General features: G+C 42.5%; 1 protein-coding gene across 4 annotated transcripts in view; it reads right to left on the reverse strand.

The window, feature by feature from the left end:
- Positions 1 to 14,683, reverse strand: part of DYNC1I2 (dynein cytoplasmic 1 intermediate chain 2) — a 67,040-nt gene extending 52,357 nt beyond the window's left edge. For 2 of the 4 annotated variants that reach the window (XM_075529302.1, XM_075529299.1), the window contains exons 1-4: positions 14,530 to 14,683; positions 14,282 to 14,425; positions 9,454 to 9,570; positions 7,698 to 7,815 (exon numbers count right to left, since the gene is read on the reverse strand). In XM_075529302.1, the coding sequence (XP_075385417.1) occupies positions 7,698 to 7,815; positions 9,454 to 9,561 (226 nt within the window). In that variant the 5' untranslated portion in view covers positions 9,562 to 9,570; positions 14,282 to 14,425; positions 14,530 to 14,683. The remainder of the gene's footprint in view (positions 1 to 7,697; positions 7,816 to 9,453; positions 9,571 to 14,281; positions 14,426 to 14,529) is intronic. The other 2 variants (XM_075529300.1, XM_075529301.1) reach the window with 2 other exon arrangements.
- Between the last annotated feature and the right edge of the window lie 237 nt (positions 14,684 to 14,920).

Below are 14,920 nucleotides of genomic sequence, written 5' to 3' on the forward strand. Positions count from 1 at the left end.
GTTCCGGGTTTAAAGAAAGCAGCAATTGACAAGCAATCCTCAGAATGTCCAGACCCCATATGCTAAATGCCATAATTGCCATACATTCCTCACCACCCTCTTTAAAAAAAAAATCATTTTATTGGGGCTCTTACAACTCATCACAATTCACACATACAACAATTGTGTAAAGCACATTTATACATTCATTGACCTCATCATTCTCAAGACACTCGATTTCCACCTGGATTCCTGGAATCAGCTCCTCATTTTTCTTTTCTTTTTTTTTCCACCCCTCCCTCCCTGCTCCCCACTCCCTCATGAATCCTTGATAATTTATAAATTATTATTTTATCATATCTTACACTGCCCAACATCTCCCTTCACCCACTTTTCTGTTGTCCATCCTCCAGGGAGGAGGTTATATGTATATCCTTATAATCTGTTCCCCCTTTCTACCCTACCTTCCCTCCTGGTATCACCACTCTCATCACTGGTCTTGAGGGATTCATCTGTCCTGGATCCCCTGTGTTTCCAGTTCCTATCTACACCACTGTGCAGCCTCTGGTCTCACCAGGTTTGTAAGGTAGAATTGGGATCATAGTAGTGGGGGCAAGAGGGAAGAAGTGTTTAAGAACTAGAGGAACCACCCCTTTAAAAACCTGCGCCCCAGCTGGCTGCTGAGCATGACTTCCCTGACCTGTTGGTCTAGATCATGTAACCTTGTCTGGGAGCTCCCCGTCTAAAAAGCCATCTCTGTTTCTACTTTCCTAAGTCCTGTCAGTTATGTCTGTTCATCTCCCTGTGCCTCAGTTTTACCTTAGATTTGGTGCCAAAACCCAGAAGAGGTAGGGAGACGGGCTCCATGCCGTCCTGGCCTTGCTTTGGCTGGGACATAAGCCCACCCCTCTTCTCCTCTCGAACCTCTGGAGCCTGTCTGAACGGGCGACTTCTGGTCAGTATCTCTGTGTATGTTCGTTTTGTCTCGTTCGTCTTTCTGGACACTGAGGACCAGAAAACTCATATGGGAATTTAGGGTCCCCGTTTTTTGGAGCACTGCTGCAGGGGTTTATTCTGCTACCCCAGTACTACGAGGAGCTGGGAATAACTGCCTTTTCCCGAAAGGGGTGCGACAATAAGGTCAGTTTCTCTTGTCCATCTTTTTTCTGTGACTATCTTCTCTCACGTGGCCGCCAGCCTTTTGTGTCTGTGTTTACCTCCTGGGAGTCCTGCTGATCACAGGACTCCTAGCACTGGGCCTAGCAGTCACTGCAGCTTCTGACTGGACTAGAACACAGAGGGTGTGGCTGAGCCTTTTTACCTGTTTGTGTGTTTTATGTTTGCAGCTCTGAGGTGCTTTCTCTAAAATTTTCTACTTCCCTTTCCTCTCATCCTGAACAAAAGCCTCTGACCGCCCTCCATTTTACCAGCCATAAAGCCAGGCCCTCCTCCCCCGCATCGGTTTCCATTGTGTCTCTCACTGATCCAAGGTCCCTGTCTGCCAGGTAAAGCCGCATGCCTGTGCCAGGGAACCTTCCTGTTCCAGAGAGTTCAGGACTCTCCCCTGGGTCCCTACCTCTGATTGGGATGCCCTCAGGGTGACTGGACCGCTTTCTGACTGATGGGTGTGAACTGGGGCCAGGGGACGCCCTTCTCCTCTGTCTGTACCCCCCCCAAGTTTGAGATACCACGAAAAGTCCTCTGTCCCAACCCCTACTGACAGTCCTCTGGGGTGCCTACTGGCCAACCTTACTGAATTGGGTTTGGCTCCTGGTCTCCACCCTAAATGCCGGGTCTTTTTCTATAACCAAGTTTAGCTTCAATACCAATTGGACAATGAGTAGCACTAGCCAGAAAATGGCACTTTTGATTTTAACATTCTCTGCGACCTCAACAATTTTGTCAATGAGCCCACAAGTGATCAGAAGTTCCATATGTCCAGGTCTTTTTCTTTCTTCGCTCCTGTCCCTCTCCTGTCACCCTGCTCTAATTCTCTTAGCCAAACACTCTCTTAATCAGGCCTCTGACAGTACTCCCCCTCATCTCTCTCTGTACCCCCTGACTCCTGGTCTACACCTACAGTAAAGCCTCCTCCATATGCTGGGTGCCCCTCACGATCACCTCCCCCTGCAACTGCCTCAACTCCCAAAGGCTGAGGTGACCGCACCTCCCTGGAGCAAGACCCTTCAGACTCCATGGAATCTCTCCACTTCCCAGCCCCCTCCCTGCTCAGCCTCCTCTGAGCCAACATCCCCTCTGGCAGACCTCTCTCAGACAGGGAAGGAAGCAGCGCCCAAATCCGTGGTCTCTGCCCTGAGACTGGCAAGAGGGAGGGGTCAGAAAGAGCCAGGAAGTAACAACTTAAATTGCCTGCTGCTCTTTTGATTTCAATAGCCTTTGAAATCCCGACAATTTCTGCCAGTGAACTCATAAATTGTCCGAGGTTTCGTATGTCCAAGCCTTCTTTTCTCTGCACTCCATCCCTTTCTCTGAGTTTCCTGCTCTCTTTCCAAGTCCTCTTGACTAGAAAAATTCCTCCTCTCCTCCTGCTTCTGCACACCCCCCCCCTCCTGTTTTAAGACCTGCCTGAGTACGGTGTCTCCCCTCCTGCTCGCCCCTCTCCCTATTCTGGCCATTCAACCCACCCCCCAAGTCCTCTTCTCCCAATCTACCCACCTCGCTGAAGGAACCTGAGTCTGCAATCTCCTCGCCAGTTAGCAAGCACACACCATCGCAGAACCCCCTTCTCTGTCCGCTCCAGAAAGTGATCGGAACTGAGAGAGGGTCTGGTTCATGTCCCTGGTCTCTCCCTGATTTCTCTCAGGTTGAAAAGCATTTAGGCTCCTTTCTAATGATCCCACCACCATATTAAGGAGTTCCGACTTTTAACAAGCTTGTAATTTGTCCTGGCATGATATTTTTGTTGCCCTTTCCTCTACCCTAACCACAGAAATGAAAGAACACGTTTTTCTCGCTGCTCAGCAACACTCCAACCAGGTTCATTTAACTGACCCTGATTTAAGCGGTTCCCAGACAAAAACCCGGTTAGAGTTATCAAATTAACAATCCAGCAGGTAGGGACAGACATGCCTGCCATGATAAAATCTTTCAGTGTGTCCTGGCTGGGCCTCAGGCCATTTCCCATATAGAGGTCAATTTTAATAAACTTAGGGACATCATTCAAAAACCTAACAAAAGTCCAGCCACCTTTTAAGCCACTTGTTACTTTACATTAAAAGGCTTACAAAGGCAGAAGAAAGCCCCTCAAACTCTGGTCCAAGATTTAGTGAACATGACATTCAAGGTTTTTAACAGCCATGAGGAACAAGCAGAGTCAGTCTGTGATGCCTGGTTCCGGCAGAAGGTAAATTTTCAAACTCAAGCCTTAGTAGCAGCCCTGTGGCAGGTAATTCCCCCACTGCCCCAAAAGGGGCATGGATATATGGAAACGACTGCCACCTGGCGCCTGCTTCAAGTGCGGAGAAGGACACTAGTTATAAAAGTGCCCCAGGCCTGGAGCTCCAACCAAACCCTGGCCGGCGTGCAGAGAATGCAGACACTGGAAGTCTAACTGTCCTTGGAAAAGTGACAGACCCTTTGCGTCTCCACGCCGGGGGACTGTTCTTCCAATTTTTGACCCGCTGTTGGCCTTACTAGAATTGGCTAAAGTCTGAGGAGATCCTGACTGGACCCCACCACCACCCTCATCAAGTCTAGGGTGTTGTTGAAGATATTGGGTGAATAAATTTCCTTCTTACACAAAGGCTACCTTTCCTGATGGGCCCTCATTTTCAGGGCTATGCAGTCCTTCCTTAATCTCAGTCATGGATATTGATGGTGAGCCTACCTGGCCCAGGTGTACTAGGTCTCTACTCATTCCTTCCTTATAATCGCTTCATGCCTGGTCCCTCTGTTGGGTAGAGACATTTTAAATAAGTCAAGAACCTCCTTACACCTTACTTTTGATCTCACAGCATCTCTGCTCCTTCCCTGTCTTTCACCCTACCCACAGGAACCGGCCCTACAGGCCTCGTTTGCGTCCCAATGTTAACCCATCCTAAAATGCCTCCTTCCTAACAACCTCATTACTCCTACCCACTCTCACTGCAACACTCCAATCTTACCAGTTAAGAAACCCAATGGTACTTATTGCTTGGTCCTGGACCTGCACCTTATTAACGATGCTGTTATCCTCATTCACCGGGTAGTTCCTGACCCCTGTACTCATTTGTCCCACATTCCCCACTCCATTATGCCTTTTTCACCATCCCCCTTAACGGAGTTTGTCGGTATTCGTTTGCCTTTACCTGCAGCCCCTCCTAGGACAGTTCTAAGGCAACCCCAGCTCAATTCCTTAACTTCTTTCTCCCTCCAAGTCACAATTATCTTGTTCCTTGGTTTCTGTTTAGGCCTGTGCCCCACCACCACCACTCAGAGTTTGACTCTAAATAAACATCAGGTCATAAAAAACCCTCCAACCACCCCTCCCTGGTAGCAGCAGAGATTTCTAGTAAAGCAATGAAGCACAGCATTCTCCAAACACAAAACGTTTTGGAGTTTCTTTCCTCCTTACAGTGACAGCTTACAACCCTGACACAGACAATCCTTCAGAACTGTAGTGCATTAGATCTGTTAACAGCTGACAAGGAAGGTACGTGCATGTTTCTAAGAAAAAAGTGTTACTATACTAATAAGTTGGGAGTGGTTGAGCAAAGTGTTAAAGTATTAAAAACCGTGTCTGAAGAGATCAAAAGCCACCACTGGGGCAATGCAGCAACCATCTCCTAGTTCTAAAACCCCGTTATGTCCTGGGTCATGCCCCTGGTAAGATCCCTAGTAATAGTTTGCTTACTGTTACTTTTAGCCCCTTGTCTTTTGTTACATCCTTACAACCCCCTACCTGCCAGTGGTCCAAACCATTCTGGCCCAAAGCCCACCACCTCCCACAACCCGCCTCATTGTCCCATACCAGCAGGAAGTAATCAGATCATATATTGATGCCCCTCTATCACTAAAAATGCTAGAATGTTTAGACTAAGCAGAAGCAGGTCATGGCCCTGCACGCCCCGAGGTCAGCATCCCAAGGTCAGCAGAACTGGTGAAACCAGATGTTCTGAGTTTAAAGAAAGCAGCAAGGAGTCGACAAGCAATTCTCAGAGTGTCCAGACCCCATATGTTAATTGCCATACATTCCTCACCACCCCTTTAAAAACCTACACCCCTGGTTGCTGAGCACGACTTTCCTGACCTGTTGGCCTAGGTCACAGAACCTTGTCCAGGAGCTCCCCCCTAATAAAGCTATCTCGTTTCTACTCTCCTTTGTCCTGTCAGTTATGTCTGTCCATCTCCCTGTGCCTCAGTTTTACCTTTACAGTAAGACTTCCTTTAGAATATACAAGGGTAATATAATAGAAAGCAACAGTAATTAAAATAGGAGATTAATAGCAATAGAATCAGGCAAAGAGAACAGTATTGGGATGACAAGAGTCTAGAAATGTCTGTGAATATGAGAACTTCATGTATAATAAAGCTGGCATCAGATATCACTGAACAAAAAAATGGATTATTTATATTTAATATATAGTACTGAGAAAAATAGCTATTGCCAGAGAGAAAAATAAAGTTGGATCCCTATCTCATACTAAAAATATATATGCTAAATACCTAAATTTGAAGGGTAAAAACTATAAAATAGAATTAAATTTAAAAGTAAATCTTTCTCTACCTTAAAAATAAAAATATACATAATATATTTCAATATGTACTATATATACTCATTTTAAATATTTATTAAAACATTAAATTTTAATTTAAAATGAAATAAAATATTGAAATAAACATTTATATACATATATTTTAAAAGCATATTTATATGTTCAAGGTAGAAAAAATTTTTCTTTTATAATAATGTAAGACCAGAAAGCATAAGAAAAGGATTATAATTAGATTTGACCACATCAAAATGAAAAGATTGTTCAATGGAGATTACATATCATTAACATCAGATTAGACATATTCTAAAGATTAAAACAGACAGAGTAGTCCTCCCTAATATATAAATGGGACTCTTGTAAATCAGGAAAATAAAGAATCCCAGTAATAAATAGGCAAAGTATATAAACAAGCAAAATCACAGAAAGGGAAAACCTGAAATGACTAATTAGTGTATGAAAAAATGGTTAGCATCAAACTACTTTAAATCGATCATGTTGGCACAAATTAGAAAACTCGATAATATCAAGTAAAGCTGCAGCTATAATGAAGCAGCTACCCTCTCATGCTTTGGTAGTGGTAGTCATTTTTTGGAGCGTGTAGTCCTTCTTGGGAGTGGTATACAGAACCTACTTATTTAAGTAAGCCTATGCTGTAGCACAGCAATGAGATTCTTGGGCATCAATCCCTCAGAAGCTCTTCCACAGTCCTTAACGGGAAAGAATGCACTCACCGTACTGTTGTTTATGACAGCAATGCAAAGGGAAAAAGTGCTCCAAGGGCATCTTAGGGGGAAGAGATACATAAACTAGGCAGCATTTCGAATTTGTCAGAAACACCTAGATTTATATATAGGAATATGGCTAGATTTCAAAAATAATACTCTGGAAACAAAGAATAAATAGAACGAGACATAGAACAATGGCATTTATATAAATAAATTTACATATAAAGATGTGAAATCTCAAAAAATTAAACCTGGAAAGTAGACTGAAAAGGGATATGTTAAAATATAAGGACACTCATGGAGGGGAAGGGGAGTGGCATTACATAAGGGAAAAATTAAAGACACATACAAACACACAACTGGTTGGGGAAAAACAGATAGCTGGTAACAATGAGTACAAGAAGGAAGAAAATGTTCCCCAGACTAGGTAAAACTAGCTCAGAAACTGGGAGCTCTCGTGGAGCAGTGGGTTAAGAGTTGGGCTGTTAATCAGAAGTTGGGCAGTTTGAATCCAACAGCCACTCCTTGGGAGAAAGATGAGCTAATCTGCTTCATGAAGATTTACAGCCCTGGACATTCTATGGAGTTCTACCCTGCCTTAAGGGTCACTAAGAGTTGGAATCAACTTGATAGCAATGGGTTTGGTTTGGTGGGAAAGTGTTAAACATTTTTAAAATCATGTAACAGCACCCAGCACAGTACTATTTTGATTAAGCATATAATGTTTCATAATATGCAATGACAGTGCCTTCATTACCTCTACTACTATTCCAGCTTTGTGATGTAGTAGAGACCATAAGGAATAATCCAGAAAGAGGACAAGATTAAGTATTATCACTGCCAAAATCTGATAACAATAGCAGAAGGCCCTAATCTCCACCTTCGGCTCCTCAAGCAATCCATTTACCTCTGTCTAACCTACAGAAAGGAATAGTTAAGTTCAGGAATCATACTCATCTTTGAACTTAACATTATACAACACAGAACTTGCTCAACAAATGCTTGTTGAAATACGTGACTGATTTAACAAGAAAAGTCAGTTGGTGGTTTGATATATGTTAATAAAGTTAATTAATCTGGCAGCTCTTTTGAACAAGTCAAATAATCATGTATTAGTACATCTGAAAAAAGCCAATTCCAAGTAAATGATAAGATCAATGATTTCAAGAGACACAAATAAGGAAAGTATGCAAAACATTTCACATCAACTCATCTCAGCTACTGATGAGTGGAGTAAACTATGTTTCTCTCTTATAAATAGCTATATTGTTATCCTTACCAATGGGGGATTCTGGAGTCAGCCCCATGCTTTGGAGCAATGCTTCAGCTTCTCTTCTTTTTTTTTCAAGATCAGATTCTTCTGGCACAGGGGCAACAGCTTCCTTCTTCTGATCACTCTAAATGTTTTAAGTTAAAAACCTAAATTTACATATGATATGAAACTGGTTTTTTTTTAAAAAATAACAATTTTAATTAATGTGCTAACACTGTTTCCAATAACATTTATTTAAAATAACATACTAGCATTGTTGTACTTTGAAAAGTGAACTCAGTTTGGCTATAGATTAGTAATTTATAGTCATTCAATGAGAATCACTAAATTAGAGTTCTAGCAAGTAGTTTCAAACGATATGTACAAAAATTCACCATTTTAATCAAGAACTTTCCATAAATATTTTCCTGAAAGATAAAAAGGGTTGGGGAAGTTCTAATTTTATACAGTCCAGAATTGCTATCTGAGGTTCAAGAACTGCAAACATGTTCCCCTAAATGGCATAAAAATTCAGATATAAATGTTACAACATTATGAAAAAATAGAGTAGATTACTTAAGAAGTAACAAGTTTTAAATGGATACTTTGATGTGTTGAAAAAGTATGAGTACCTCAAACTTCTGTATAAAGTGTTAATTGTATTTATGAAACTTTATGCACAGGATAAAAACAAACAAAAACCCAAGCCCAATTTATTGTCATCGAGTTGATGCTGCCTTATAGCAACCTATAGGACAGAGTGCCACTGGGTTTCCGAGGCGATAAATCTCTACAGGAGCAGCCAGCCTTATCCGTTTCCTGCAGAGAGGCGGGTGGGTTTGTACTGCTGAAATTGGAGTTTGCAATCCAGGCTCACCTGACAGTGCCACCAGGGTTCCTTAGACATATGATTAAGTTGGATAAAATTAAAATACACTTTCACATAAACCAAACGAGATCAAACTTTTGCCAGTTTTTATTGCAGTCAATTACCATGCTTGAGCAGAATCGCCTAGGACACACTCTTCCATGGCCATTTAAAGTAGTGATAACATATACAAATCTGCCTAAAGCATTTCTAAAGAAATAAATGTATATTTCTTCAAATGCAGAAGAAAGTGAAATATTTCTATCTGTAGCTCAGGGTCAATAAATATTTGCTGTATATCACCAAATGGTGATGCTAAAAATCAGAAGACAATAGTACCTGGTCTACCTTTATGGCAATATCAAACTTACTGCTTATTCCATATATTTCAATAGCTAATCATGATAGTGGAAGAGAGAATAGATCCCCTAATGAAGTATATTATCTATGAAAGTTCTAGAAAGGGGCTTAAAAAAATGGTGGAAAAACTCCATTATTTTTCAATCTCATGTCTATTCTGACACAGTTTAGGTTAGTAAAATATTCAGATAAACAAGTACAAAGTCCAAATTAAGTTACGATTTGTATAACATGTCTTATGAACTGTTATAATGCAGAGGCCTCTTACTTATATAACAAACACTGTCCAAGGAATCTAAAGATGTAAATTGAACTTTTGTATAGCAAATCCTAGATCAATGTATACAAGTTTTTTGTCACTGAAAAATAAAATCATCTTTTAATTTACAAATTGTGAATTTCCACATAGCTGATTTCTTTAAAGTATGACGGAACTACAGTGCTATGTTTGATGGATTTTAATTATTCTGAAATGATTACCTAAAGGAATAACTATATGAAATAGAAGCACACTCTTTTATACTAAACTTATTTTCTTTAGAAAATCAAACATACTTCCTTTTTTTTCCTTTCTTCTTCCTTTCTCTTCTTCTCCTCTCTGATTTGAGCCAACCGCTGCTTCTTACGCTCCAACTCAGCTTTTAATTCACTTTTGTCCGACATGTTGGGGTCCTGAAGAAATATGCAATCATTTTTAAAAATCATCACATGGGTAAAAGCAGTCCACACAAAAAGGTAATGCTTCGAAAACTTTAAGGTCTCAAGGGGTTTGTGATGCCTGTATCTAAAGAGGGCACATAAACCTTGCTTTTAAATAAGAGACTTGAAAAACGTGATAAACAAATGTATATAAGAAATAAACAATACCCAGTCTTGAGCAGAGCCTAGCAATATTCAGGTCCCCAAATTTAACATAATGCCTTAATTTGTTTTATTTTTTAACTTGTGATGTGAGTGAAAGTTTACAGAGCAATTGATTTTCCATTCAACAATTTAAACACATTTTGTTTTGCATCACTGATTGCAATCCAGATACTTTAATAGCACTCCTCCTACTTCCTCCCAGCGACCATCCCATCTGTTCTTCCTTCTTTCTTATCCTTTCCTGCATTCAGCGCTTTACCCCTGTTAATGGTTCCCAGAAGAGCATACCTCCCTGCAGTTACTGTTGAGCTTATACGTCTGCCTGTTGTATGGATGCACGTTGAGCCAGTTCCAGATCTGAAGTCTTAGGCCTTCCACCAGTCTTTTATCAGACCAGTCACCCTGGGCTCCTTTGAGCCTCAACGCTTTCTGATGGCAATATATAAGCATAAGTCAAAAAGTACGGCGGCTACTACAGTTCTAGTTCATGTCATTGAGTCCTGCCTGACTTGTAGTAACCTGATAGAGCAGAGTGGACCTGCCCCTGTGGATTTCAAAGGCTATAAATCTTTATGGGAGCAGAAAGCCTCGTCTTTCTCCCGCAGAGCAGACGGTTGGTTCAAATTGCTGACCTTATGGTTAGCAGTAAAACTTGTAATTCAGGGCTCCTTAGTTCATCCGTGCATGAGTTTATTCAAAGCAAATTATGTTTAAACACATCTCTGTGACCAATGGATAACAATGGATAAAGATCTCTCAGTAATACATTTGTCTTAACAAACATTCAGAGCTAATACTAAATTTTTAACAAAACTCAGATGGTTTTCTTCCCAAATCATTACATCTTTAAAACAAATTTACAGAGAACTAAATGATGGGACAGCTATTGAAGTTGGGATCTCACAACATTCAGCAATTTCAATTTTAAGCAAACATCTTACCCTCAATAAACTTTCAACACGCTAGAATCAAAAGCATTGCCCCCGATCAGGTAATTCAGAGCTGATCTTTCCATTTGTCTTTTAAGCGAGATCGATCGTCATGAAAATGATTTCATGGAACAAATGGTAACCAGGGATGAGTTCTGGATTTACCAATGTGATCCAGAGAACAAGATCCAAGCAAAATATGGCTCGCAAGGGAATCTGCTGAGTCAGTTAAAGTCAAGGCTGAGAGATCACCTCAGAAGGTTGTGGTGACTATTTTGGGGGGCCCCAAAGGGAGTCATCTTGATGTCTGGCTGCATGTGGGAGGTGGGGCTGGAGGGTGGGAGCATGTAGCCCCAGGAGAGTGGTGTCCAGTAGCCTGTGGAAGGATAGCAGCCAGGACAAACTCAGCAGGGTAGTGGCCACATTCAACACCAAGAAGGCCTCAGACCACAGAGGGGTTCGCTAGAGGCTATGCATGGGCAAGCTGGACATCAACGCCACGATGGTGGGCAGAGTCGCCTTCTTCTAGATCATCTTCATCCTGCGCTCTGTCACCAGTTACTACTTGAACAAGGGTTGATGTGTGCTCTTGGAGCTGACTGAACATGGGCAGGACAGTCTGCAGGGACTCACACATATGCATGGGACACCCCATGGGCAACGCCCTATGTACACAGACCCCAAGGGGAGAGGCCTGCAGATACATGCACACAGCACAGCACAGCACGTGAACAGGCACCCAGCACACAGGACATCACTGCACAGATGTCCCAAGTGTTGCAGAAAATGTACGGACAAATGGCATGGGTACTCAATAAGGCAGATCTCCACAGGGACACACACACTTGGCGCATGTACAATGAAATAAAAATGGGCTCTTGTATGTAGTTCACAATATGGCATCAACAGTCAAGTAGAATACTCCTAAAAATAAATCCTCCCCAGCCATCAAATACTTAAGCCTAATTAAACCTTTTAACTGCCTAGATTCCTGGAAGTCAGGCCACCCTCCTTGACCAATGAGCTCCTTAAATTGGAGCCACAGAAATAAGCCGTGGCTTCTTCCTCCTGTCAATTGCTTTGGATACTCAGTGGAGTAGCTTTCCAAGTGTGGATTGGTGTCCTCCTGATTCTAGTATCTTCTTTCCCAATAAACCTCATCTAACAGAAAAACAAAACAAACAAAAAAAGCAAGTCATCTTAATAGATTTTTATGAAAGGACACATGATGATTAGCAGTTTTAAGAAAATCAAGAACTGTATTGGTGAGAAAAGGAGGAGGAAAGTTGTATCAAGGAATGTTTTCCCATCACGTCAATGCACACCTACTCCTTTCTCAAGGGTAGCAAGGGAAACCTCCCCCTAACCACTCTACAGTCCTGGGTTTGCCCCATCAGACTTCTTTTTGTTCCCCAAACTCAAGGAACATTGAGAAGGAATACTATTTGAATTCTAGAGGATGCTAAACTGCATCTCACTCACTGCCATCAAGTTAATACTGACTGATAGTGACCCTAAAGGACAGAGTGGAAATGCCCCCGTGGGTTTCTGAGACAGTAACCTCCGAGGGAATGGAAACCTCCCTCGTTCTACTGAAGAGCAGCTAGTGGTTTGGAACTGCTGAGCAAGCAATTAGCAGTCCAACCCGTAACACGCTATACCACCAGGGCTCCTTAAAACTGCATCTAAGAGCGTAGGAAAGGTTAGAGAGATGGAAACATTACTTTCAGAAATGTATATACTTAGATACAAGGAAAGTCAAGAAACATTTTGATATTTCTGTTTAACAAAGGTTCCTAAAATTTTATAGCACTACCTTTTGATTTACCATCTTATTAGGGCACTGGAGACAAAGGTCAAAACTAGCTCTTCATACAGAAGATATGGTTGATGTTAAAGAACTTAAGTTACAGGACACAGATCAAAACTCTTCCCGGAGTTTTGTATTCATTCCTAACAGTTTTGAGAAAAGCAAGCCAAACAGAAAAATTCCTACAAATTCCTAAAGTGACAGCTAATATTAGAGCATGCAAAGCATAAAAGACATCATTATTAACTGTGAAATCAAAGGAGTTTCCTTCTCCATAATAACACCATACCTATACCTCTTACTTGTAGTCCAATTATTTGTTAAATTTTCTGCTAAACAGTGATCACCTTAAAAGAAGGAACTATGATTTAGTTCATTTTTTATCGCCTTCATAGCACTCAGTGCCTGAAACATTTAAAGTGACTGAAAATGGCTACATAAACAATGGTTAGCAAGAGAACATTACAAACCAAGTGTCAAAAATAATTACGTAAACACTACTTTAGCTTCAGTTTTAGTTAGGAATAACAAAATTTTAAAAATTTCAATTAAAAACACATAACAATCTATGGGCTAAGTATAAACAAGAAGCCTAAAAACTATTAGCATATGTAGATTATCAACATATTATACGGTAATTCATTTCTTCATGTCTACATATGAGAAATGTCGGTATTAATACTTTTCATTAATAAACACAATATTTGGAAAATTGTCGTTAAAGGGGAATCTCTTTAAACTATCATTCAATTTGAATAAACCATAATTATTTAATTTGAATAAAGTTAGTGGGAGGGATTCATCTAGTAATAAAACTCATACAGGCAATTTCTGTGGCTAGACTATCAACAGATTCGTGTGTACATGTTGGTAACTTAAAAAACATGGAAAGAGCTGGTAGGCAGATACTTTAAATATATGCATAGTATCTACCAAGATTTGTCACAATACACCAGGAACAAGAGCATGCTGAAATGTATATGAAATTGTTGAACATAAACAACTGTAGATGAATTGTTGAATGTTAGGTTGATCATCTGCTCTATATACCTTCACCCAAATCACGAAAAGTTCAAAAACCAGAGACACGGTAGCACACGTTTGCAAGCAGCCTCTTCTAGGTCTGGCAAAGCTTCACATTAACAACGATCTGACAGAACTGCATACATAATTCTGGGTTATGTATGGTAATTTTCGGTTCAGTGTCCATTGTAAAACACGCCAATATCCACTGGTACTGGTTAAAGTAAGTTTAGTGTTTGCAAAAGCCCAACAACAAAACTCCTCCGGCTGAACTACAGCTGACTGATGGCTCCTCCGGAGGGCTGACCCCTTCCAGAATGACATGTCCACTACCTTAAAACGATGGGAGAGAGAAACGTCTCCGCAGGTTGGGGCAGGAACCTCTACGTTAAGGGACATGTCAACACAATCAAGGTGAGGCAAACGCTGTCGACGGGGATAATAACGATTTTATTAGTGGAGCACAACAACGTGAAGGGGAGCCACTTTCTCCCCTGGGGTCACGGCCAAGACGGTGCGGTCCGTGCCCGGGCGTCTGAGGGACAGTGCCGGACAAGGCTCGGCTCCCCCGGCCGCCCCCTGAGGCCCGGAGAGGTAGAGGGCTCCCCTCCCCCGGCCGCCCTGAGTCACCGCACCCAGCTCTCCCCGCCTCTCCTCCCCGGAACCGGACCCGGCGGCGCCGGTCAGCGGGAACTGCCAAGCCGCCCTTCGAGTCCCAACGTGGGACACAGCAGGTTTGAGGGTGCAATCAACCCACCTGTAAGGTTTTGGGATGGGGAAGAGTCCGCCCGCTTGCAACCTCCCGGGCACGTCGTTCGCCTTCGATCTAATCAATGCCAACTGTCGCCGCCACCAGCTCCGAGGCTTCCCGATGCACACAAAGAGGGCTGGGCGGCGGCTGCTACGGCGAGAGCGTAGGGACAAACGCAGTCACCAGAACGAGGTCGCTCTCAGAAGGAACGAGGAGGACCCTGCTGCGCAGAGCTGCAGCCCCCGGTGACTTACCTGGTGTCAAGCAGAGCCTGAGGAGTGAGGCAAAGAACAGCGCGGGCCAGGTGTTTCCCCCGGACAAAGCTGGAGGATACGCCGAATCTCCTCAGACTAGACCGGCACCCAGCAACCTCGCCGTACCGACTGACGCCACCAGGAAGAACTACAAGCCCCAGCGTGACGGGAAAGCTGAGTCAGAGGGCAAATCCGTCTGCGAGCCGCAAAGTATGCTGGGACATGTAGTCTGCGGTCTCCACGTCGTTTCTCACGTCAAGGCGGGCCTTCCTCAAGATTGCCCTGAGAACGTTGAAGGACTGGCCTCACCGGCACTGCTTACACTTGCCACACCTCTCACCCCGCCCTTATTTGAAATTAGAGGTTCCTACGAAAATGTTAGGCTTCAGAA

Source organism: Tenrec ecaudatus, chromosome 13 (assembly GCF_050624435.1).
Source record: "Tenrec ecaudatus isolate mTenEca1 chromosome 13, mTenEca1.hap1, whole genome shotgun sequence".
NCBI classification, from domain to species: Eukaryota; Metazoa; Chordata; class Mammalia; order Afrosoricida; family Tenrecidae; genus Tenrec; species Tenrec ecaudatus.